The following is a 27262-nucleotide window of genomic DNA, read 5'->3' as shown; positions in this document are numbered from 1 at the left end:
AACGTAACATTTTGTCCCGTATATTATTTGTATATAGTGTTAAAGTACACTACAACTCGATGGAAAAACTAAATCTTAGTAATGAATATGTAATTTTTAACGAATCGTTTCCAGGTGTAAATTAGATATTTTTTCTAGTATATAGAAAGCAAAGTAATCCATAAGCTTTTACCTTTCACTAAACATTTGTATACTCGGCGGGGCGCTCATACAAAGTGTAAATAACTCCGTTGTGCTCTCATCAAACCCTAAAATTAAATCCTAACGTAACATAGCAGCAATACCTGAAGAAGTAACAGCCAAAGCTTTTTTTTATTGTCGAACTTTGGTAAGTAACTGCTGAGTGACAAATGTTTTACCAGTTCCTGGCAGGGCATCAGGGAAAAAAAAAGTTCTCCCTTTCTGGGCATAATATTATAAACACTAGTGTAGCTAGAGTGTGTGCTGCCTGGGGCGGCCCTTCCGTTTGCCGACCCCGGACACAAAATTTTTTTCCCACGAGAGTTCCGGACCCCAGTAATGAACTCATTTGCATACAGCCAATCAGAGCTCACCTTGCCCTTGCTGTCAAGTTAAAAAAGACACTCTACCCGGTAAACTGAAGATGAAGAACGGAGTTATGCTTGATTTTAGAAGGAGACAAGTAATTAGACAGATTTGCGTCTATACCCATTATCGGATTTTGTTAGGGCCCCATATGGTAAAGATGTGGATGAGAAAATGTGGGTAGAGGGTGATGTGCTAGCAACTCTCTCCCCTTATTGTTTTAGAAAGTAAACAACAACACAAATAACTACACAGAGGCAGCCATGGTTGGATCAAGAACAAGAACGACAAGCATTATCAAAAGAGAAAAGAAGCATGGTAATTCCTTACCCAAGCGACCTTATCTTATCACCCATCACTTGTTATGCGCTCATAAATTAGTTTGATGGTTGAGTTGTGATTGGCTGTATGCAAATGAGTTCATAACTTGTGTCCGGAACTCTCGTGGGAAAAATAATCCCTCCTGGACCCCACAAAAACACATATTGCTTACAGCAAACCCCAAAGTGCCACCCCACTCCCCCAGCTACACTAGTGATTGTAAAATACTTTTTGTTCACACAACAGTTTGGCTTTGTTTTTACAAATATATTTTGACAGGTCTCCAATGTTGTAAAAAGTTTTTATAAAAGTTCTGTTGTCAAACTATTAACTTCAGAACAATTGGTTTGAGGAAGACCCTACTCATGCAATTCAGTTCCTTTCATAGAAAAAAAAACCCCAAAAAACAATGCTTTTGAAGATAATGGTGTATTGTTGATTCCATCATAGTACTTTATATTCCCGCCAGGATGTGGCAACTGAATGTGGTGTTTGCAATCTTTTACCAAATGATTTCTGTATTTTAGCCATATTAATTAATACTGGAACTCCTAAATCACCGTTTTTCCAATTGGATCATGTCTATTTGTGTAGAATTGCCCTGCAAACAAAAGCTCTGCTTGGATTTCATTACGTTTAGGATTGCAAAAGAATGGGAAGAAAAGATCCGGACGTCCATAGTTACTGCCTTAAGTCATGGCATCTTGTGCCTCGTCATGCATACATATATGTATAAATACACATTCACATGTATGCATATACACAGTTCAAAGATCTGTGCAAAGTCGACTCCAATGTTGGGACCAACTTTGTGAAAGCATAAAGGTGTGCTGGCAAAATGCTGCTTCTCTAAATGGAAACCTTACCTGTCATTCAGTTCTATGTTTAAGAGATGAGGAATTATGTACATTATTTACATTATTTACAATTGATGGATAATTGCCCATGGGCTTATGGCGTAGTGGTTAAGAGCACAGGCTACTAACTCCAAGATTCTGAGTTTGATTCCAGGCAGTGACATGAATAATAATAATAAGAAGAAGAACATCAGTCACAAAAGCCCTGAAAAACAAAATTTTAAAAAAATAGGTCATCGCTGCTGCCTTTCCTTCTCTGTTTAAGCCTGTAGTCATGAAATCTCAGGTTCAATCTCACTCAACAGCACCCTAGACAAATATCTTTTATCATATTGTTGTGAATGAAATTGAGTTGAGTGAAATGTGGCTGTGTTTGGGGAAGTCTAACATTGATAAATACTCTGTGTCATGCTAAGTCTGCCTGGGAGTAAAGGGTTATATTAAGGATGCAGATGTCTATGGTAGATTCAACCACTTATTCTACAATATTTATTGACCCCTGAGAGGATGAAAGGCAAAGTCAACCTCGGTGGAATTTGAACTCAGAATGTAAAGACAGACGAAATACTGCTAAGGATTTCACCTGGTGCGCTAACGTTTCTACCAGCTCACCACCTTAGGAGCTAAAAATTTTAGGTGATATAGATATTACATAGAGACACAGAGTGGGGGAGGTGTTTGAGTGTGTGTGAGAAAAAGAGTGGGAAATATAGCTAGCTGGGAGGGAGAGGGAGTGATGTGGAGAAAGAGAGGCAGTTGAGGTCAGTTGAAAAAGTCGGTGTGAGAGGGAGAGAGAGATGGAGAGAAAGATAGATAGATGGAGGGAGGGAGGCAAGGAATAGGGGTTAGGAGAGAGATGGTTTTAAAAGTCACAAACTTGACCCTGTTTAAAATAATTAAATTCATGGAGCAAATATTAAACGGTGTGACACAGAAAAACCTCAAAATAAATGCAAAAAAAACCCCCAAAAAAACAAAACAAAACAAGATTTATTTTAGTAAAGCAATTGTTATTTTATGAAAGAACTCCTTAAAAAGAAATAATTCAGACCTGACTTCCCCACTCCACCCCGGCCTCCATTACCATCTTTCACCATTTTCCAAACGAAATCCCACTTTGATATTCCATGGAGGAACGTATTGCTTTATTACTTGGAGGTTTTTCTTTTTTATGTTGTATGTGCCTCTGGACCTGTCGTCTTCATTTCACCGACCCCATCCAAGACATTAGGGTTTTCAGCAGTGTTCTGGTCGCATTCCTGTTCCGGTTCCTGACTCACAGATGCCTCCTCTGCTGCTTCTCTGCGCAACTGGTACCATCGCTCTGTCGCTGCCTTCTGTTTCTCCATTCTCTTGATTTTCCTTAATTCTTCCTTTACCAGTCTGTTGACCACCTGTTGCATGTTTAAAAGGTTCTTGACCGGACGAATGAATTTCTCGATGAAGAAAATGTGTATTTGGTGAGTCCAGAAGTTGTACTTTTTTGTAGCTTGGTCAAGTTCTTCAGCCTCTACCTCTCCCTCAGTTTCTTCAACTGTTATGTATATGCGTATTATTTTTTTTAAGGGAAAAAAAATAGAAAGTAAAGTTTGTTAGAATTTAAATTAGAGATTTTACAATAGTAAAGATTTTATAACAGCAAAGAGTCAAGACTATTGAAAAGGTTGCAAGACGCAATGAAAATTTTAGGAAAATAAAAATAAGAAATAAGTGGAAATTTTACCAGTGAGTGTGTTACACTATAAGGCACAAAAAGAAAATGACTCTCCCCAGACACAACAGAATATGCTTCAACACACGAACTCATATAAAGAATCTTGCAAACCAAATCCAAAACCAAAAGATTTCATAGTTACTTAATAATGGTAATCGAAGTTCAACTGTTGTTTCAACATTTACTATCATTAGCGTAGCTGGGGGGGGGGGGCTTAGGAGCAGTCTGCCCCCAGGCAGTACTTTTAAGGAGCATCACTTTTGGGTCTGTTGTACCCATATATGCATATATATATTATTTATTATTTATTATTTAATTGAACAGGACACATCCATTTCCAAGTATATATAAATAAACACAAAATGGGACAAGAACACAGAACATCCAGATAGACGATACAAAGAAAACAAGGAGTTTTCTTTCCTCAGTTGGGTTCCAGAATATCTTTCCAATTTCAGCTGGTTATACTCGAGATTGCTCCAATCTGGCCAGCCCCATGGAAAAACTAAGCTAAGAGCATTAGATTCCTTGGACGAAAGCAGCGAATGTATACGAAAACAAGGACAGAAAAAAAAACGGAGAATGTTACACAAATACAAATAACAGGACATAACAACAGGTGTCTTTCGACTAAGGACGAATTAAATTAAGCTGGCATGTGTGATGTGTATGTATATATGTATATATATATATATATATATATATATATATATATATATTATATATATATAAATGTGTGTGAGTGTGTGTATGTGTGAGTAATTTTAATTTTTGACTCTGAATTTTAACCAATGTTTCCCTTCTTTACCCCACCCCCTCCCATCATTTTTCCATTCATAAAATTTGTAATTGTAATAACAACAACACCAACAATAATAACAACAACAACAACAACAAAAGCAATAACAGTAACCAAAACAACTACAACAACAGCAGCAATGATAACAAAGGCTACAACAACAACAACAGCAACAAAAACAACAACCATAGGAACAATCACAACAACAACAACAACAACAACAACAAAAACAACAACAATCACAACAACTACCACAACAACAACAACAACAGCGACAACAACAATCACAACAACAACAACAACAGCAACAATCACAACAACAACAACAACTACAACAACAACAGCAATAACAGCAACAACAACAAAAACAACAACAACAACAGCAACAACAACCACAACAAAAACAACAACAATCACAACAACTACCACAACAACAACAACAACAGCGACAACAACAATCACAACAACAACAACAACAGCAACAATCACAACAACAACACAACAACAACAACAAAAGCAATAACAGTAACCAAAACAACTACAACAACAACAACAAAAACAACAACAACAACAGCAACAACAACCACAACCACAGTCTCTTAACTCACCAATTGTTGTCTTTCTGCTGTCGGTCGTTTCCATCAAACTCTCCAATGGACTGAACAACACAGACAAAGAAGTTCTTTGTTCCTCTTGCTACAAAAAATTAATATTTTACCATTTAATTGGTTAAAAAACAAGTTCTGATTTGCCATTTCCATTTTTTTTAATTAAGAAAGTAGGCTGTGATTTTTAAAGAGATTTAGCTGCTATTTCTAGCATACTGAACGACTACATAGAGGCTTCCTCATTGGCTTATGTGATTTCATCATCTGACACAAGATCCCCTCCTCCAACACCCCATCCCCTCTCAATATGCTATTCCTTGTCTTGCAAGTTACATGGTGACCCTGCTGGTGCTGGTGCCACATAAGAAGCATCCAATCCACACTGTAAAGGGGTTGGCATTTGGAAGGGCATCCAACTGTAAAAACCATCCCTAAACTGACCTCGACTGTGCTGGTGCCACATAAAAAGCACTGAGTCCATTCTGCAGAATGGTTGGCATTTGGAAGGGCATCCAGCAGTAAAAACCATGCCAAAACTGATCTCACCTGAGCTGGTGCCACATGAAAAGCCTTCAGTTAGATTTAATCCAGCTTTGACTTTCTTATCAACCATGTTTCTACCATTTTTTCCATGTATACATGTACTCTCTCTCTCTCTCTCTTTCTCTTTCTCTCTCTTGCACATACCCTCTCTCTTTCTTTCTCTTTCTCTCTCTTGCACATACCCTCTCTCTTTCTTTCTCTTTCTCTCACTTTTCTATTTTTCTCTTTCTTTTTCTCCCTTCTCTCTGTCTCAATGTCAATACATAACTAGCTATCCATCCGTCTTTCTGTCCGTCCACCTGTTTAACCTGATGCACGCAAACACACACGTGTACGTGTGTGTGTGTGTGAAAGTGAAAATGTGTAAAGACCATCCACCCATCAGCCTCCCCCATTTGTATATTTCCACCAACAAGACTTTAAAAAAACCCCCAAAAAACCACCACTTACCACTGCCTCCGGCGTCCTAGTCCCTGTGGTGTCTCTCGCCCTTGACTGTTGTTGGAAGGAAATGGTGGATACGTTGGTGCTGAGAACAGGTGACATGACGGGTTGACTGCTTGTCTTTGGAGACCGACTTGACGTGACTGTGTCGAGAGGTATCGTCAATGACTCTACCACAGTTTCTGTGATGTAAATCTCAGCAAAACCAACAAGTGCTTCCAGAAACTCAAGGTAGGTCATCTACGAACAGAAAAACAAGGAAACAGGATCTCACAACCATGGAAGCACTCCGTCGGTTACGACGACAAGGGTTCCGGTTGATCCGAATCAACGGAACAGCCTGCTCGTGAAATTAACGTGTAAATGGCTGAGCACTCCACAGGCACGTGTACCCTTAACGCAGTTCTCGGGGATATTCAGCGTGACACAGAGAGTGACAAGGCCGGCCCTTTGAAATACAGGTACAACAGAAACAGGAAGAAAGAGTGAGAGAAAATTGTGGTGAAAGAGTTACAGCAGGGATCACCACCATCCCTGCTGGAGCCTCGTGGAGCTTTAGGTGTTTTCGCTCAATAAACACTCACAACGCCCGGTCTGGGAATTGAAACCGCGATCCTACGATCGCGAGTCCGCTGCCCTAACCACTGGGCAATTGCGCCTCCACCTCACAACCATAAGTGGTGCATCACCTTAACCCCTAGGCCATGTTCTTTCATATGTATGTATACACAGATATGACAGAAATAAATAGACACCCCTTTGTGGTTAGCCATATCGAGATGGCTATTATACTTTACATTGTCGAGCGATTACTGTTTACATCTCGTTCTGAGATTTAATAATGCTTGCAGACAGTTGTTCGAAATCAGTGATGGAAGTCACTAGAAAAACTCTTATATATTTGCATACAGGCTTTCCCTTTCATCGTGATCCGGTGATTACCACCCGTTGACAAGAGGCAACAACCTCGAAACTGCCAGTCCGGTGCGCATCACTTAGGCTTACAAGAAAGGGATGGCTTCCCTTTGCAAATACCATAAGGGCACAGATAGTGTGCCTAAAGCCAGCTGGAGACGATGATCTCCTGGGGCTAAAAAGCTACAGTAACACCACCCCCCCTTTGTGGTTAGCCATATCGAGATGGCTATTATCTGTAGCAATATTGTTTTCTTCATTGCTATCTTCACTGTTTGAGAAAAATATTAAGAATGATCTTGTTTGAGATTACAAACATCTTTGGCTAGTTTAACCCTGTTGTGTCCACTATTTTGATTGGTTAGCATCTAAGCGCGGTCTGTCTACCTACTTACTTCGCGCCACATGTCAACCAATCAGGTCAGTGGTTACAACAGGAATAAACTCGGCCAAAGATGGCTGTTATCTCAAACGAGATCATTCCTGCCGTGTCTCTCAAACAGTGAGGATATCAGAGACCGCTACAATACTTTACATTCCATAAAACATTGTTTTACGTTTATTCTAACTTGTAAAGGTTTATATTTTTTGCTAATTGACATTTTTATGTTTTAGGTTCTATACGTGACTGTTTAATCATGCCATGTACAAAAGAAGCCTTGGAACTGTATGGATTTCAAAGAGGCTGTATTGTGGGTCCTTCTGAAGGTGGACATAGTCAGTGTAAAATCACAGCAAACTTAATACCTTCAATTCTTATTAATTTTGATAATTTTAATATTTAGTCCTACATGTACCTATCGTGGATAATGTCGTTCAATGATGATTGAGTTGCTTGAGGGTGATTCTGTTTCTTAAACCTATCTATCTATATATATATCATCATCCTCATTTAACGTCTGCTTTCCATGCTAGCATGGGTTGGACGGTTCAACTGGAGTCTGGGGAGCCCGAAGGCTGCACCAGGCCAGTCAGATCTGGCAGTGTTTCTACAGCTGGATGCCCTTCCTAACGCCAACCACTCCGAGAGTGTAGTGGGTGATTTTATGTGCCACCGACACAGGTGCCAGACGAGGCTGGCAGATGGCCACGCTCGGATGGTGTTTTTATGTGCCACCGACACAAGTGTGTATATATATATATATATATATAACGGGAAGGTTTACGAAAATAAACAAAAGACGAAGGCAGGTGGAGTACAAACAAACAAATGTATTAGTATGGCACTCAGGAATAGAAGTAGAACAAGTCTTTTACGTTTCGAGCCTACGCTCTTCGACAGAAAGATACACAGAAAAAAACAAGGAGAGGTATGTATATATAAGAAGTCAACTTGTGACCAAGTAAGACCACCTCTTCTTGAACTCAATAAGCCCATACAAATATTCTGACAAGAGGCTCCAATGCATGAATTTGGTTTGAGTGTAAGAAAAAGTATTTTGTATAATGTTGATAATAATGATGATGCTATATATAATAATGAAGATGAATACCAACACTTCCATGTGGCACACTTGAACAATTGTGAAAATCTCTTCACGTGAAACAATTGGTTGCCTTGTTAACTTACAAATAAACTATATATATGTATGTGTATGTGTGTAGTATATGTATGTGTGTATATACATATACCATGTATATATATATATATATATATATATATATATATATGTGTGTGTGTGTGTATGTATATATATGGTATATGCATTTGTTAAGCTTGTGTATGGTGATGAATTAAATAAAACTGGAGGTCGAATGTTCTTACCTCCATCTCCAAGTTGTAGTCACCATCAACGATAACATTGGGATCATCTACAGCCAAAACATCAATGGCAGCTTTGGCAGTGAGGTTCTCATTGATCAGGTTTAAGTCCTTTTCGTAGAGAAAGACACATTGGTTAACATATAAAACAAAATTCGGATGAAGACGATGAGAGGAGAAGGGGGAGGCACAAGAGGGAGAGGAAGAGAAGAAGAAGAAAACAAACCATTGTCTGCTTTTAATGTCTGTCTTCTTTGCTAGCATGAGTTTGATGGTTTGGCAGCATCCAGTGGATTGGAGGAGTGCACAGCACACCAATGTTTGCTTTGATATGGTTTCTACAGCTGGATGGCCTTCTTAATATCTACCACTTTACGGAATACGGTGTATTGAGTCCTTTTATTATCATGGCACCAGCACAAGTAAAATCATCATGTAGCTTGCAATACATGCACAGTTATATGCAACTACTCATTATTATTATTATTATTATTATTATTATTATTGAGTGAGAGAGCAGTGCATGCCATCAAAGTGACACTGGGGTAAAATATACGAAGTCCAGTATACCCATCATGACTACCCGTCTGATAAGGGTACACTAGGCACATGCATCACAACCATATGTGCACAAAATGGTGATCTATTATCAAAATAAACAGCACATGACCTTGCAGGTGGGGCCCAGTTAGAATTTTCCTCTGGTCGAGTAGCCCATCCCACTCAAAAGGTCCCTGAATAAGGGTTGTTTAAGGATGTTGAATGAACCACCCATGTTTCCAGAGGTGAATTATTCAAACCCCAAAGAATTCCTTTCAACACATGGCTATGATGCTCCCCAACTACTTCTGCTCGTGATCAGAGATGCACATATCATCAGCCACTAAGGGACATGGTCAACTGGTTATGGTTAAACAACTGACAAGCAAATCTGTGGTATTGAGCAGAATATTTGCTGTAGCCCATCTTTTATACCAAGACAAAACAATGTACATGATAACACTTCCAATCAGTTAAGATCAGAAGCCATGAGAGCCACTATCTGGTACTGCATCAGGGCATTTATTATAATTATTATTATTATTATTATGATGATTATGATTATGATTATGATTATTATTATGATTATTATTATTATGATGATTATGATTATTATTATGATTATGATTATTATGATGATGATTATGATTATTATTATGATGATTATTATTATGATGATTATTATTATTATTATTATTATTATTATTATCATTATTATTATTATTATTATTGTTATTGTTGTTATTATTATTATTATTGTTATTATTATTATCATTATTATTATCATTATTATTATTATTATTATTGTTATTGTTGTTATTATTATTATTATTGTTATTATTATTATTATGATGATGATGATTATTATTATTATTATTATTATTATTATTGTTATTGTTATTATTATTATTACTATTACTATTATTATTATTATTATCTATAGATATGCATATATGCCTCTGCATGCAGAAAAAAACCCCGAGAAATATGCAAGCATACACACACACACACACGCTTTTAAAATACAAAAGATGTTTTAGTTTACCTTGAGTATGACTAAACAATCTCTCATCTTCATGGAAGCATCATGGGGAGGTAACTGTGAAAGACAGAATGAATGAAGGAAAACAGTCAGTACATTGAACTAGTTAACACATTTTCACCTGACAATTTGTCGTCGTCATCATCATCATCATCATCATCGTTTAACGTCCGTTTTCCATGCTGGCATGGGTTGGACGGTTTGACTGAGGACTTGCAAGCCAGAAGGCTGCACCAGACTCCAGTCTGATCTGGCAGTGTTTCTACAGCTGGATGCCCTTCCTAACGCCAACCACTCCGCGAGTGTAGTGGGTGCTTTTTACGTGTCACCTGCACAGGTGTCAGGGGAGTCTGGCATCGGCCACGATCGGTTGGTGATTTTAATGTGCCACTGGCACGGAAGCCAGCCAAGGTGGCGCTGGCATCGGCCACGTTCGGATGGTGCTTTTATCATCATTTTTAAGGTGGTGAGGTGGCAGAGCCATCAACACATTTGACGAAATGGTGCTGAGTTCAAATTTCTTCAAGGCTGACTTTGCCTTTCATCCTTTTGGGGTTGATGAAATAAGGATCAGGCCAGCCCAGGAGTCAATGTAATTGACTAGCCCCAACCACTCAAATTTCAGGCCTTGTTTCTATACAGTTCTATGTTTAAGAGATGAGGAATCATGTACATTATTTACATTATTTACATTTGACGGATGTTTGTCCTCATCATGATTGTTGTTAACACAATATTTTGGGCATATGGCATAGTGGTTAAGAGTGCAGGCTGCTAATCCAAAGATTCTGAGTTTGATTACAGGCAGTGACCTGAATAACAACAACAACACACAACAATAATAATATCGAAAAATACCTTAGGAATGAGAACCCAGGTTCGAAATTTCCCCCAAGATACCTGATGAAGGCTGGAGGGTATATCAGCCGAAATGTTGTGTTAACAACAAACAAGATGAGGACAAATATCCATCAAATGTAAATAATGTACTTGTTTCTATATATAAAGATATGCTAAGGCAGAATGTGTTATGCTGTTACATGGTAATCTGAAGGGAGAGGTGAAGAGCGAGAGAAAGAGAGTGAGACAGAAGTGTTAATGACATGAGGTAGGAGGAAAATAATAGTTATTACAGGCTTAAAAAGTTAATGGAAGGGAGAGATATAGAGAAAAAGAGTGAGAAATACAATGTCTAGAAGATGTTCTGGTGGTGAGGTTAAAGAAATGCAGATAGAAAGAGAGTGAGAGAAGGAATGGTAGTTTTATTAAGGATGAGAGATGAGGATGGTGATGCTGTGCCAGCTGATGTATTACACTGTCATGTGGTTAATGGAAGTGAAAGGAGAAAGAGAAAGAGAGAAATAAGAACATGAAAAGGGGAATGACTTACTCCTTTACTTGTTTCAGTCATTTGACTGCGGCCATGCTGGAGCACCGCCTTTAGTCGAGCAAATCGACCCCAGGACTTATTCTTTGTAAGCCCAGTACTTATTCTATTGGTCTCTTTTGCCAAACCACTAAGTGACAGGGACATAAACACACCAGCATCGGTTGTCAAGCAATGTTAGGGGGACAAACACAGACACACAAACACACACACGCATATATATATATATATACATATATACGACAGGCTTCTTTCAGTTTCCGTCTACGAAATCCACTCACAAGGCTTTGGTCGGCCCGAGGCTATAGTGGAAGACAGTTGCCCATGATGCCACGCAGTGAGACTGAACCCGGAACCATGTGGTTGGTTAGCAAGCTACTTACCACACAGCCACTCCTGTGCCTATATATATATACATATATACGACAGGCTTCTTTCAGTTTCCGTCTACCAAATCCACTCACAAGGCTTTGGTCGGCCCGAGGCTATAGTGGAAGACAGTTACCCAAGGTGCCACGCAGTGAGACTGAACCCGGAACCATGTGGTTGGTAAACAAGCTACTTACCACACAGCCACTCCTATCTTGTTGAAGTAAGAGATAGAGAGAAAAAGAGAGAGAGATAAAGTATTTAGCAGTTAGAAATTTTAAACCTCAAATATTATTGTGACCGACAAGAAAATAACATTTTGAGATTCAATATTTTATATCTTCTACGTGTCAAACATTGACAAATACATTGATGGGTGGACTGTAGGTACTCTTGGTGCTGGAAATTTTTTATTAAAAAAAAACTGTCTGGTCACCTTTCGTGGTTTGCAAATGGCAGTGTAGATTTTGTAGACCTCTTGGATGTGTTCCATTATGTTCATGGCTCTGCGGACTTCTGTGAAGATATGGCCTGCAGTGAAAGAAAACATAACTCAAAGCACTGTAGCATCTTGAAACAAATGTAAGCAACTGCATCCTTCAACACAAGGAAAGAACCTGTCATTGATGGGGTTCAAAATGGGGACAAAATAAGACTTTGATAAACCTGAACGACTCATTGATCAAATGATTAATCCAAAATTCAATTAGTTGATTGGTTTGCCAGTGCAGCTGGACTGGCTCCTGTGCAAGTGGCACATAAAAAGCACCATTTGAGCATGACCTATTTCTTTATTACCCACAAGGGGCTAAACATAGAGGGGACAAACATGGACAGACATAGGTATTAAGTCGATTATATCGACCCAGTACGTAACTGGTACTTAATTTATCGACCCCGAAAGGATGAAAGGCAAAGTCGACCTCGGCGGAATTTGAACTCACAACGTAACAGCAGCCGAAATACCGCTAAGCATTTCGCCCGACGTGCTAACGATTCTGCCAGCTCGCCGCCATTTGAGCGTGACCATTGCCAGTACCACCTCTCTGGCCCTCATGCCGGTGGCACATAAAAGCACCCACTAAACTCTCAGAGTGGTTGGCATTAGGAAGGGCTTCCAGCTATAGAAACTCTGCCAGATCAGATTGGAGTCTGGTGCAGCCATCTGGTTTGCCAGACCTCAGTCAAATCGTCCAACCCATGCTAGCAGGGAAAGCGGATGTTAAATGATGATGATGTTAAGTGGTTAACTAGTTGGCGAATAAAGAAGTGAAATACAACCAGTGGGTGTGTTCATTACTGACATAATGACCCTCCCAGGAAATAACAGTAACACATGAATTCACAAGAATCTTGGGGTTAGGTTCTCTTGATGAGCTTAAGTTCTTTTGAAAGAGAAGAAAGAAAAACAAATAACAACAACAAGATGGTTTCAATCTGTTGATTGCTTACCTTTAACAGTGAACACATTGGGGTAGATGTTGTTTTTGAGAAGCTGATTGAAACACCAATCCAGCAGAAGAAAATGGTACCTGGATGAATGGAAAGTGAAACATTTGGACTCAGTTTTTTCCCCTTTTTTTAACTGACATGTCACAAAATCTAAAAATTCATCAAAAGTTCTGTAATTTGTTGGAATAAATATAATTTCAGCCTTCTAGGGGCCCGTAGTAGGCTCTCAAGTCATCCTTTCACCTTTAATACATACATACATGCATACATACATAATATTGGGTTGTCCAGAAAGTTCATGCCGATTTTTAAAGGAAAGAAAAAGGTCAATAAATACATGCCATTACATTTTTAATCAACCAAATATGAACCATTTTGTTGCACAATGCCATATATATATATATATGGCTGTGTGGCAAGTAGCTTGCTTACCAACCACATGGTTCAGGGTTCAGTCCCACTGCGTGGCACCTTCGGCAAGTGTCTTCAACTATAGTCTCAGGCTGACCAGAGCCTTGTGAGTGGATTTGGTAGACGGAAACTGAAAGAAGCCCATCGTATATATGTATAAGTATATATATATGTGTTTGTGTGTCTGTGTTTGTCCCCCCAACATCATTTGACAACCGATGCTGGTGTGTTTACATCCCCATAACTTAGCGGTTCAGCAAAAGAGACCGATAGAATAAGTGCTAGGCTTAAAAAGAGCAAGTCCTGGGGGTTGATTTGCTTGACTAAAAGCGGAGCTCCAGCATGGCTGTAGTCAAATGACTGAAACAAGTAAAAGAGAGTAACCACCTGGCTGTATGTGAAAGAAGTAGGTGGTAGTGGTGGCAGTGTGTGCGTGTGTAGATATTGATGATGATAAAGATGATGTGACCTACTTTAAGTGTGCCTTTGCCTCCTCGTATTGTGCGCCGTATGCTTTGTAGGCCAAAACCACAAGGCTCGCTATAAATTCCCGCAGCAGTAGCTTACCAAAGGGGTCGTGGAGGCTGGCTACTTTTTCATGATTCCCTGGGAAAGAAAGAATTACCCAATGAATGGCATAAGATGAAATGATGGAAAAACAAAAAGTTATATACAATATCTTTTTTATCATCATCATTATCATCATCGTTTAATGTCCGTTTTCCGTGCTAGCATGGGTTGGACGGTTTGACCAGGGTCTGTGAAGCTAGGGGGCTGCACCAGGCTCCAGTCTGATCTGGCAGTGTTTCTATGGCTGGATGCCCTTCCTAACGCCAACCACTCCGTGAGTGTAGTGGGTGCTTTTTACATGCCACTGGCACAGGTGCCAGGCGAGGCTGGCAACAGCCACAATCGATTGGTGCTTAAAAAAATTATAAAATTGTAAACCTATTCAACCCATCTCACATTCAGATATAACATTGATCATCATCATCCTAGTCAGGTGTCGCACTATGCGATGCTGTGGTCATCACGATGTCTTGCCACCTTCTCCTGTCCTCTGCCCCATGGACAGCCGAGAATAAGGACAATCCTGTGGTTGCGATGTCTTTCAGCCAAGAAGTGGGGGTGGTCTGCCTCTTTTACATCTGCTGTTCCCCTTGCCAGTTATGATCGTTCGCTGAAGTCCATCCCGACGCATGGTCTTGGTGGTGGATATATACAGGACAGACCAAGGTGACTTCACCGTGGACGGAGAGATGATTCAGGAAATGGATGATTTTGTGTCCTTGGGATCCACAATCAGCACCAGTGGATCAAGTACACCAGAGATACGGAGAAGGCTCGCAATAGCGATGCAAGCGGTACAAGATATAGGGAACATTTGGAAGAGTTGTGGCGTGTCAATGCTGCTGAAGATAAGGCTACTTTGGGCTGCCGCTTTCTCTATTGCGATGTATGGCTGCGAGTCGTGGACAATGTTGAAGGCAGACGAGAAAAGAGAGAGAGCTTTTGAAATGTGGTGTTACCGCAGAATCATTAGAGTGTCGTGGACAGAGAGAAGGACAAACAACTGGGTACTAGAAAAGCTTGGTTGTGAGATAACATTGATATAACCAAAATATTCAAAATCATTATTTACAAAAAATCAAATTCGATGACTGGCGTTCGTGCTAGCAGGGTGCAAAGAGCACCATATGAGCGTGATCATTGACAGAGTGGCTAACCGGCTTCCATGCCAGTGGCACTTAAAAGGCACCATTCGAGCGTGATTGTTACCAGAATCGTCTTACTGACACTTGTACCAGTGGCATGTGTAAAGGATTCGAGTGAGGTCGTTGCCAGTACTGCCTGACTGGCCCCATGCCAGTGGCATGTAAAAGCACTGACTACACTCTCTGAGTGGTTGGCGTTAGGAAGGGCATCCAGCTGTAGAAACTCTGCCAGATCAAGATTGAAGCCTGGTGCAGCCATCTGGTTCGCCAGCCCTCAGTCAATTGTCCAACCCATGCTAGCATGGAAAGCAGATGTTAAACGATGATGATGATGATGATGACGATGACAAAACTAAATAGAACAAGCAAAAAAATTTGCAGACTTTTCAAACCCACTCCACATAATTCTAAATCTAATATTTTAAAAAAATTATAATAAAAAGGAGAATTTGCATATTTTGAAACTTAATTAAAACAGTATAATTTGATTAGAAACTCTAAAGGTTGTCGGCTATTGACCCTGATAAAAATTATCAGTTACTGAACCTTAATGAAAGATATCTGTCTATTGACCCTAGTGAAGATTATACGATTATTGAACCTAGTAAAGATTATAGGCTATTGAGCCTATTGAAGGTTATGTGGCTATTGAACCTGCTGAAGGGTATATGGCTACTTGAGCCAGGTAAAGATTATAGGCTATTGAACCTGGTGCCAGCCAGAAGGAATGCTGCTAAGTATTTCGTCTGGTGTGCTAACAATTCTGCTAGCTTGCTGCCTTGTTGTTGATGATGATGATGATGATGATGATGATGATGATGATGATGGAATATCACTTGATTTGAAAATGGTAAAGAAAACTCAAAGAACTCACCAAGAAATCTATCCATTTCCATCAAGGTAAAGCCATGATGATGCAAACAACAGTCTTTTAGAAATCTCCAGAACTGAAGATTATCCATTAAGTAGACGTTATCAATGGCTGGTTCCTGGCCCAGACTCGCATAAAACAGGTAGATCTTCTTCAAGAATCCTATGTGTCTCCACACGTTCTTATTCACCTGTAATTAACAATGGCAGGTGTAGTGGTGCCAAACGATACAAAACGGAAATTAAAGAAAACAGAATTACCTCCAGGTACAGCACATTGCAATTACCAGTTGCAACACATTGCAGTGTTGCTGCTATGGATTTTGGTGGACTGTTGATGCAATACATTTTAGAGTGACTTGCTCTTCTTTGCACCCCACCACCGCCACCACTACCACCACCATCGTCATCACCATTACTACAAATACCATCACCCTCACCTCCATTACTGCAACCACATATTTATATACATGCACACACATACATATATATACATACATACATACATATATACATACATACATACATATATACACACACACACATATATATATGTACATACACACACACATACATATATGTACATACACACACACACACATATATGTACACACACACATATATGTACACACACACACACACACACATATATATATATATATATATATATACACAGTGTGTATATATGTCCATTAGATGCACATACAAAGCTCGACTAAAGGCGGTGCTCCAGCATGGCCACAGTCAAATGACTGAAACAAGTAAAAGACTTAAAAGAGTAAAAGAGTAATGTTAATTACCTGTATAAGTTCTCGTTCGGGGTTAACACCTTCGACACCTTTCAGTAAGCTGTTGACGTCCATCATGAAATTATTGTCGACTGTTTTCATGTGCACTTCTTTTTCGGGAGCTGCAGAGATATTTGAGGAACCAGAGCAAGTCAAATGCATAATGAAGCTCATTGGGGCTGCAAAACAACATTATTTACATTATTTACATTTGACGGATATTTGTCCTCATCTTGTTTGTTGTTAACACGACGTTTCGGCTGATATACCCTCCAGCCTTCATCAGGTGTCTTGAGGAAATTTTGAACCTGGGTTCTCATTCCTAAGGTACTTTTAATGTTATTATTATTATTATCATTCAGGTCACTGCTTAAAATCGAACTCGGAAAGGGTCGTGGGGGTCTATACTTTTTCTTGTTGACAATATTTTAAAATTGAAGCATTTAGAATTAAAGTTTGAAAATTTGAATAAATTTATACATTCAAGTGTAGAGGGAAGGGAAGGAGGAGGAGGAGGAGAAGAAGAAGAAGATTAAGGGTGGAAGAGGAGTTGTTAATGATGAGGATAATGATGATGATTTTTCTTGTTTTGAGGGAGAGAGAGAGTGGGAAAGAAAGAGAGAGAGAGATAGAAATAGAGGGAGAGTGAGAGAGAGAGCGAGAGAAACAGAGAAAGAGGGAGAAATAGAGAGAGAAATAGAAAGAAAAAGAGAGAAATAGAAAGAGAAAGAGAGAAATAGAAAGAGAAAGAGAGAGAGAGAGAAGGAGAAAGGGAGAGAGAGAGAGAAGGAGAAAGGAAGAGAGAGAGAGAGAGAGAGAGAGAGAGAGGAGAGAGAGAGAGGTGGGCATTTACAATTAAAGACTCACATTTACTATCCTGTTCATTAATAAGAGCCGGAAGTCCTGTGACAAAAGTATTATCAGGAAGAGCATTATTCTCAAATCTTCCTTCATAGACATCTCCAGTTCTTTGAGTGAATTTAGCCTACAATTAAAAGAAGAGAGGGGCACATTTACATTACATATAAGTCATGGCATTTGGAATTCTTCAGCTACAGCAAGTGCAAACAGAATCTAGCTTTTGCAAGAACTGGCACAGTAATTTTACTGACTATAGAGCAAATAGACAGAATGTTGTTATATATATATATATCGATGCCAATGTCACCTGACTGGGCCCTGTGCCAGTGGCATGTAAAAAGCACCCACTACACTCTGGGAGTGGTTGGCGTTAGGAAGGGCATCCAGCTGTAGAAAGCTTGGTAGATCAGATTGGAGTCTGGTGCAGACATCTAGTTTGCCAGTCCTCAGTCAAACCATCCAACCCATGCTAGCATGTAAAGTGGATGTTAAACGATGAATGATAATGATGATGATGTATATATATCCCTCTCTCTCTCTCTTTCGGAGAGGCACAAGCACCTACACACACATATACACACACGGCAGTAACTTCCACCTACCGAATTCAATCACAAAGCTCCGGTCGGCTCGGGGCTATAGTGGAAGACACCTACCCAAAGTGCCACGCAGTGGGACTGAACCCGAAACCATGTAGCTAGGAAGCAAGCTCCCTAACCACACAGCCATGCCCGCATATATATATATATATATATATATATATCTATATATATATATAATATATATATATTTAAAATTCTTCACACTGATGAGAACGACAATGCATAACTCTAATTACAATTATAATTATCATCAGAGGCTTTTCCTACCAATAACCATCACCTCTTTCCAAGGAAAGTAATGTTTGTTCCCTGCTTTTAGCATGTTTTTGTGGATGGCTGCAAATAAACAACCCTGCTTGTATGATGGTGAAGCTTGTTTACAATAAGCATATGATGTCAAGACAAAGGGAAATCTCCTCACACACAAATATGTGCATTCACACATACAAATATATGCATAAAAGAGAATATACTCACAAATCCATGTTTCATGTCTTCGAACCATTCTCCTTTGTACTTGGAGCCATCAGCATAATAAAACGTCCCCTGTCCATGCCGTTTACCATTGACAAAGTTGCCTCTGTATAAATTCTGGCCATTGAATTGGGAGCCCGGTGCTCTGTACGTCACCCACACCTGTTCCCCGTATCCTTGCTGTGGGGGAGAGAGAAAGAAAAGGAAACAAAGGGAATTTAAGAATCCACTTCCGAGAGAAGATAATAAGTGAAATGCTTCCAGGAACAATAGAAAAAGATTGTATGAAGGAAGAGGTGGAGTTGAAGAGAAGGCAGTGGATGAGGGTGGGGATGCACAATGATGGTGGGAGGTAGGAGGCATAGGGGATGACTAACAATGCAAAGAAAGGGACAGGGAAGGGCGTCGCAGAATAGTAATGATGATATAGTAGACAGGAGAATGATGAGAGAAAGAGAATGTGTGTGTGGGTAGGCTGCAAGAGAGAGAGAGAGAAAGAGAGAGAGAGAGAGAGAGAGAGAGAGAGAGAGAGAGAGAGAGAGAGAGAGGCAAGCTGGCAGAATTGTTAGCATGCCGGGGGAAATGCTTAGCAGTATTTCGTCTGTCTTTACGTTCTGAGTTCAAATTCCGCCGAGGTCAACTTTATCTTTCATCCTTTTGGGGTCGATAAATTAAGTACCAGTTATGCACTGGGGTCGATGTAATCGACTTAATATCTTTGTCTGTCCTTGTTTGTCCCCTCTATGTTTAGCCCCTTGTGGCCAATAAAGAGATAAGAGAGAGAGAGTGAGAGGTAAGTTAGTGTTGAGAAGCATGTGAGAAAGATATATGGTTGTGGGGCTGATTGTCCTGTGATAATTTATAAACAGGTGACATCGTTAGTCAAGTCCAGAAAATGATGATAATTAGAAAGGGAAAAACAAAATAAAGGATCTAAGTTACCTGTATACCATTGGACCAGTGGCCCTTGTATATTTCTACATCCTTTGGTCGGCCTTGAACGAACCACTTCATTACACCATCAACATTTGGCTTATTTTTGAACCAGAATCCTTCATAGATGTTGTGGCTGCTGTACCTCTGGAGACCCCATCCATGGGGAAGGTCACATCGCCAATCGCCGTGGTAGAAGCATTGACTGTCTTTGTCAAACTGCATACATCCCTGAAAGAATGAACCCAAATATATCTTGGTCATCAAACCAAATGAATTTATGAGCTGATGGAGTCTCTACCTGCTAGAAAAAGCAGCCAATTTTTACCTCAAAATCAGATGCATACATAAATATATACATATATACACACACATACACATAATTACACACATATTTATACATACATGTTCATTCACTGATTATATATATATGTCAGATATGATATAATTACATATTATATTTTATGTTTTATATTTCTATTTCCTTGTCTAATTATATTTACAATATATTTTGTATAATGCCTTTACTGTTATGTAATGGTGTAATAAAGTATTGATTGGGTATCATCTGATGGTTGATGTTTGATTGATTTAAGTATGTTTCTCCATTTTCTAATTTTATATATATATATATATATATATATATATATATAAAGTGTTGTAGGAAATAATCCTGATGTTTTAAGTTTATAATTTAGTTAATGGAGTTTTTTCTATAAGAAAAATTATTGTTTATTTATTTCTTAAATAAATATTGTTTAACTCTATTTGCTTATTTATTTAACTATTATCGTTAACCTGAAGATTGACTATAATTTTAAATCGAATTTAAACTTAATTGTAATTTGAATTTAATGGTAGCCATGAAACGTACATAGTGTTTTTACATATTATATTATATATTTATCATTCATTTTATACTTTTTGAGATCTAGTCATAAGTTATATATTTCTAACAAAAAAAAAATTTATATTTTTATATTGGTTATTTATGTATTGGTTATGTCTGTCACTGTTTGAGTTGCATAATAGTGGTTTTATCTCTAATTTATATTTTATTATATATATAATATATATATATAATATATATATATATATATATATATATATATATATATTATATATATAAATAATATTAGGGTAATAAGAATTATAGTAATTATTATTACCAGTGGCCTAGTGGTTTGAGTTTTCTACTGCTCTTCTAGCACAAGGTTTTCCTATTTGGAAGCCTCTTAATGTGTTTTAATGTACATGATATTTTTATGTATATATATATATATATATATATATATATACACAGATACACATACATATATACATGCACGCACACGCACGCATGTGCACGCACACACACACACACAGTCCATAAAAATATAAATGACCTCCCTTTCCATGTTTCTTTCCTTTAAACCAGTAACCAGCGTAGCATTTTCCTTCTGCCTTCCAGGTGTAAATTCCATAACCGTGACGCTTACCATTCAGAACTTCTCCTTCATAAGTACTGTAACATCAACATTTAAAACACAGTCGTAAGATGTATTAAAACAGCAGCACCTAAACATCAAAGTAAGAAATCTTCTCTCACCGATGTATTCATGCCCAAGAGATCACAAGAACATGATGGTTACACCAAGAATTCAGCTCAAGTTGAATCGGTTTTGTTATCAGGATGGTGTAACCATCTTTCTTTATTTACCTTAGTTTATGAATATATAATTGTACTCAGCACTGGATTAACCATTAAGCAAAATAAGCACGTGCATAGGGCATCAATGGAAGGAGGGGGCACCACAGAAATGAAAATGGTCTATGGCACAAAAGAAAATTACTTTAAACTTGCCTAAATAATATTTGACATGGTTTACATAAGAGATTCTCAAATTTTTTGGGCCACCACCCTACTCGTGGTCACATGATACCCTCAGTGTCCCCACCCTTATTTTTATGTATAAATAAATATTTTATATTTTACTAATTTATATATACTATAAATCATTTGATATTTAATATTTGTATACACAGGAGTGGCTGTGTGGTAAGTAGCTTGCTTACCAACCACATGGTTCCGGGTTCAGTCCCACTGCGTGACACCTTGGGCAAGTGTCTTCTACTATAGCCTTGGGATCACGAAAGCCTTATCCGTGGATTTGGCAGACGGAAACTGAAAGAAGCCCATAGTATATATGTATATATATGTATGTGTGTCAAATAATATACACACACATATATATATATATATATATATATATATATACGACGGGCTTCTTTCAGTTTCCATCTGCCAAATCTACTCACAAGGCTTTTGTCAGCCCATGACTATAGTAGAAGACACTTTCTCCAGGTGCCATGCAGTGCGACTGAACCCGGAACCATGTGGTTGGTAAGCAAGCTACTTACCACACAGCCACTCCTGCACCTATGGTCATAGTCATAGTCATCAATTAAGTTAAAGGACACAAACAGAAAAAGCAATCAACCAATCAAGTTCAATAAAGATCAATAATACTCACCTTCCGTCTAGGTAGGTATATGTTCCTTTACCTGTGATGTAGTTAAACATAAAGTCTCCCTGTAAAGTATACATACATACATATATAAACATACACACATATATTATACACTAGCAATGCACCCCGGCGTTGCCCAGGTGTTATGACCTACAGCTACATTGTATTATTTGTTCTTTACTTATGGGAAGAATTGGCACATGAAGAGTATGAAGCAAAGAGCACTTCTTTATAAACATGTTTTTTGGTCGTTTTCTGATGAAAAATGCTGCAGTTTCTATCTACCAAATTCAGTCATAAGTCTGTGGTTGGCCTAGGGCTATAGTAGAAAACACTTGCCCAAGGTACCATGAAGAGGGACTGAACATGGAACCATGTGGTTGGGAAGCAAACTTCTCAACCACACAGTCATTCTTGCACTTAATGTGTGTGTGTGTGTGTGTGTGTGTGTGTGTTTACATTTGTTGTGAAAACGAGTATTGTGTAATTTAAGCAAAAAAAAAAAAAAATCGGGGGTGGGGTAAAAATGGAAAGAATTTATTTCCAAAATCGTATGAATTCCCATGTGTAGAACACAAATTCGCAAAAGCTTTCTGAAAATTCCAAAAGATTAAAAGCAGAATTCTGCCGTGTTTTGGTCACACCGTTGGCTGTTTAATTCTGCTGTGTTAACCTCATGCTGACCATGCGTTCTGTCGATCTCAGTATTAATTTTAGCTGAAGCAACGTGAAAGAGATTGTCCTGCCCAACGTCACAAGGTGACTCTCAAACCTTGAATCACACCCACGACTCTATAATCGAGAGTCGGATTGTCTAAACATTAAGCTACGCATTTTTTCAAAATGAAGTTTTGAGTTAAATAAACTTGAAAAAAATCGTTTTCGGTTTTATTTACCTCGTAGATGACACCATCATCCCATTCGTAATATCCGTGACCATGCATCAGACCTTGGTGGAAGAAACCCTAGGAGGAAAAAAACAAAATTGTAATTACGATGTTTATCTCATTGGACCAAGTGGTCTCTGACCTCGACCGTGGGCCCGCTCAGATAGGGCAGACCTGGGTTCAAACAACAACAATAGCAACGGAATCAAGTACTTCTAAAACTAACCCCAAAGAGTGGAAGGGGTCATCATTAGCCGGTAATACACGGCTTGAGGTGAAGTAAAATGGTAGAGATAAAGTCTAGGCCAACTACGAGAGTCTGAGATGTTTATTGAGTCTTGTGGAGTCTTTTCTTTGTTCATGGGGGATGCTGATGTCTGATGGAGGAGGACTCCGTATACAAAGAAGTGGTTGAAGAAATGGGTAAACGAATCAAAATATCTAACTATGGGTTTGAATATTGCTTGGGTGTTATTCTGAACATCATGAAGGAGTCTGACGTTCAGTTTTGCTCACCTAGAGGCAATTGCAGAGTTTACATTTAATGCGACACACAGGATTGGTGGGGGTGGACGGTGGCATGGAATTGAGCTTTGGTGCCAGTTATGGACTGGCTGTTAGAAATAAACTTATTGGCACAATGGCTCATGTAGTACAAATGAACCCAAAACCACGTAATTTCGAAGTGAACTTCTCAACCACACCGTCATGCCTGCATATTAAAGCCATTCAGTGGGGACTCTAATCTATAATATAAATTGGACATGGGCGATCGTTGTATTCTTTCTTGTCTTGAGGTTCACAGCCAAACGGTTGGGTGGATTCGCATAAAAAATGGCACACATATGGAGACGGGTGCATAGATTGGAATGCGGTTTGTATTTTTTTTCCTAACCCCCATACTTACCGAGAAAACCGATAAAACTTTTGCTTATAGAATTCCCCTCTTTCTTCTTCCATTAAAACAACCAGTTGCTTAGAAGCTGTTTTCTGATGGGGTGGGGTCAGGACATTTTCATACAGCTGGGGGATCCAATCGAAACAGGGGGCCCAAAATGATAAGGTTGACAAACGCTGTTATAGATTATGCCTAACCGAAAACGATCACAGCCACATCATCCAAACAGACCGGGAGAAACCGGGCTTAGCTGCTAGTAAAATATAAACCAATCGAAAGCATCCGATAACGCGAATCAGTGCAACCATTGGTTGGTGTTCTAAGACTAACCATCTTTATTTCCGTCTTCAGAGGTTGGGTCTCTGCCTCGTTCAGGTGCATCTGATCAGGGGTCACTGTAAGCAGTTTATTTACCAGAACCGTTTGAAATAACACAGACGGTGAGCTAAGGGTACTTTTCAAATCGATATTGTATATTTGGGCCACAGATGCAGAAATGATTGTCTATGTCTGTATATACAAACGGTCACCACTATGGCATCGGACTCTTGGCAAATCGAGGTAATCACACAAAACTGGAAGAAGTTGAGATGACAATAAGAACTCAGATCAAATAGGAACAGTCGTGCGTCTGGCGATTTGTCGCTTGAGAAGGGCAGTTTTTTATTGGTCAGTAGTTACCTCTCTTTACTCTTTTACTTGTTTCAGTCATTTGACTGCGGCCATGCTGGAGCACCGCCTTTAGTCGACATAATCAACCCCGGGACTTATTCTTTGTAAGCCCAGTACTTATTCTATCAGTCTCTTTTGCCGAACTGCTAAGTGACGGGGACATAAACACACCAGCATCGGTTGTCAAGAGATGTTGGGGGAACAAACACAGACATACAAACATACACGCACACACATATATATATACATATATACGACGGGCTTCTTTCAGTTTCCGTCTACCAAATCCACTCACAAGGCTTTGGTCGGCCCGAGGCTATAGTAGAAGACACTTGGCCAAGGTGCCACGCAGTGGGACTGAACCCGGAACCATGTGGTTGGTAAACAAGCTACTTATCACACAGCCACTCCTGCGCCTATCTCTGATTTCATTTGAAGAGCTCAGCAACTAGTATGAACAATTACCAGAACTCTGCGTGGACAAGAACTAAAAGAAGGTAACCAAAATTGTGGCCATTCTCATTAAGAAGTGCGCTGGGACGAAGCTATTGCTGAAAGATTGGGTCGAAATAGTGAATGCTTACATCGCTTCTAGTGACGTTAATCAGACATGCTTTTTTGACTGAGATATAAGCCTGAGTCAAGAGTAGACCGAGGACGGAAATGTGACTCCAGGTATTTTGTAGAATGTTAGTGTATGAATGAATGATGATGGCATGGCGAGGAGTTATTCAGGACGTCAATGAGGATGTAATAAAAATGTAAGCATTTTAATAATTTTTATAATTTCCAAAAAAAGCATTTTCAGTTGTTTGTCGACAAAAATTAGAGAATTAACCAACAATTAATTGCCATCATTCGTAGCCGAAAGGTGATCTCTATTTGAACAGTAGTCTTGTATTAATTAATTAATTAATTTATTTATTTATTTATTGCCATACAGAAACTTTACAACTGAAAGATAAATTAAAGGGAGATAAAGAGAAAATATCTATTCTACTTAAGAGAAAATATTTATTCTGTTGAGAGTTATCTCCCTTACGTAGGATTTTGTTTTTTTTTTCTTTAGACCTTCTTTCGGCATATTCGAATGGTTGTTTATTAATACCCATGGCTCTGAAAAAGTGGCTTACATGGCAAAATACCGTTTCTTTCGACTGAGTCCGTCGACATTAATGTTATGGTACTACTTAAGAAGAGTGGTCCCGGTGCGCGCACTCGCGTACTCTCGCAAGCTAGTCGTGACTAGTCGACCCTTACTTTGTTTTAAAAAATTATTACTTTGTGTTTTTGTGTTTTATTTACTTTGCTAGGTAGTCGTTGTAGGATCGACTAGTCACGACTAGCTAGCGCGGATGCACGAGTACGCGAGTGCGCGCACCGGGACCACTCTTCTTAAGTAGTACCTAATGTTATATTTAGTTATCTGATAAAATAAAGTCATAAGATATTTTTGTTCGTTTTGGTTGGGGCCTATTAGGTGTAGATGACGGGGGTCTGTGTCTATGGCTTTTGCGCCCTCCTGACTCCGTTACCTTCGAGGACAATGCGGTCAACATTTGTCTTCGACAATTGCAGGTCGATGGACACAGGGAATAAATTCCTGCAGTGTTGCTCCGATGTGGAGGCGGTACTCCGTTTTGGACAATATTTTCCATGTCTCTGTTCATGGAAACCCGTTGCAGAGACCACCGTTTCTGGCTTATATGGGCAACAGATTTAACCTGACACCCAGTTTAACACCCCTACTCCCTAAACATGCCTTTAATAGGGGGCCCACCCTGCTGCACGCTTTCTATCCAGATTTCCTATCGGAAGTTAAGTTGCTTCCGTTCCTTCCATCAATCTCGGAAATTCTCTCACTCGTCTCATTAATGCTGTGTGCGCTCGTGCATGCGTGTGTGTGAGTGTGTGTATGTGTGTATGAAATCGGCAGAAAGATTTTTAACATTCTGTATGTTAAACACGCGTACACACAGCCACATGGGATCAGGTCTGAATCAAGATTTGTTATATGCTAACAGTTGAAAATTCAAATTTTAAAAGAACTTCCAAAATTTGTGAACTTGCAAGTCTTTCAGTTCTATATTTAAGAGATGAGGAATTATGTACATTATTTACATTCGATGGATATTTGTCCTCGTCGTGTTTGTTGTTAACATGTTTGTTGTTATTACAATGCCATATTCCAAGCAGTAACCTGAACAATAATAATAATAATAATATATGTGGTAACCCCCTTCGGTCAGACACTGACCATGAGTTTGCACCTTGAGAGTTACCCTCTAAGGCACAAGCCTGGGCAAGGTTGTTTTATGGAAAACCAGCAGTCGCCCATGCAT

General features: G+C 39.1%; 1 protein-coding gene across 2 annotated transcripts in view; it reads right to left on the bottom strand.

Moving 5' to 3' along the window:
• LOC115222179 (radial spoke head 10 homolog B-like) overlaps positions 1 to 27262 on the bottom strand; it is a 76097-nt gene that overhangs the window by 42930 nt on the left and 5905 nt on the right. The window contains exons 3-17 of one of the 2 annotated variants that reach the window (XM_036511335.1): positions 23360 to 23428; positions 22467 to 22525; positions 21343 to 21457; positions 19963 to 20184; positions 19024 to 19200; positions 17951 to 18068; positions 17096 to 17262; positions 16300 to 16486; positions 14184 to 14316; positions 13300 to 13379; positions 12284 to 12378; positions 10095 to 10148; positions 8513 to 8620; positions 5839 to 6072; positions 4846 to 4933 (exon numbers count right to left, since the gene is read on the bottom strand). In XM_036511335.1, coding sequence (XP_036367228.1) covers positions 4846 to 4933; positions 5839 to 6072; positions 8513 to 8620; positions 10095 to 10148; positions 12284 to 12378; positions 13300 to 13379; positions 14184 to 14316; positions 16300 to 16486; positions 17096 to 17262; positions 17951 to 18068; positions 19024 to 19200; positions 19963 to 20184; positions 21343 to 21457; positions 22467 to 22525; positions 23360 to 23428 — 1906 coding nt within the window. The remainder of the gene's footprint in view (positions 1 to 4845; positions 4934 to 5838; positions 6073 to 8512; positions 8621 to 10094; positions 10149 to 12283; positions 12379 to 13299; positions 13380 to 14183; positions 14317 to 16299; positions 16487 to 17095; positions 17263 to 17950; positions 18069 to 19023; positions 19201 to 19962; positions 20185 to 21342; positions 21458 to 22466; positions 22526 to 23359; positions 23429 to 27262) is intronic. The other variant, XM_036511336.1, reaches the window with a different exon arrangement.

Source organism: Octopus sinensis, linkage group LG19 (assembly GCF_006345805.1).
Source record: "Octopus sinensis linkage group LG19, ASM634580v1, whole genome shotgun sequence".
NCBI lineage: Eukaryota > Metazoa > Mollusca > Cephalopoda > Octopoda > Octopodidae > Octopus > Octopus sinensis.
The sequence above is the reverse complement of the archived record's forward strand: the minus strand, read 5'-3'. Positions and strand labels throughout refer to the sequence as shown.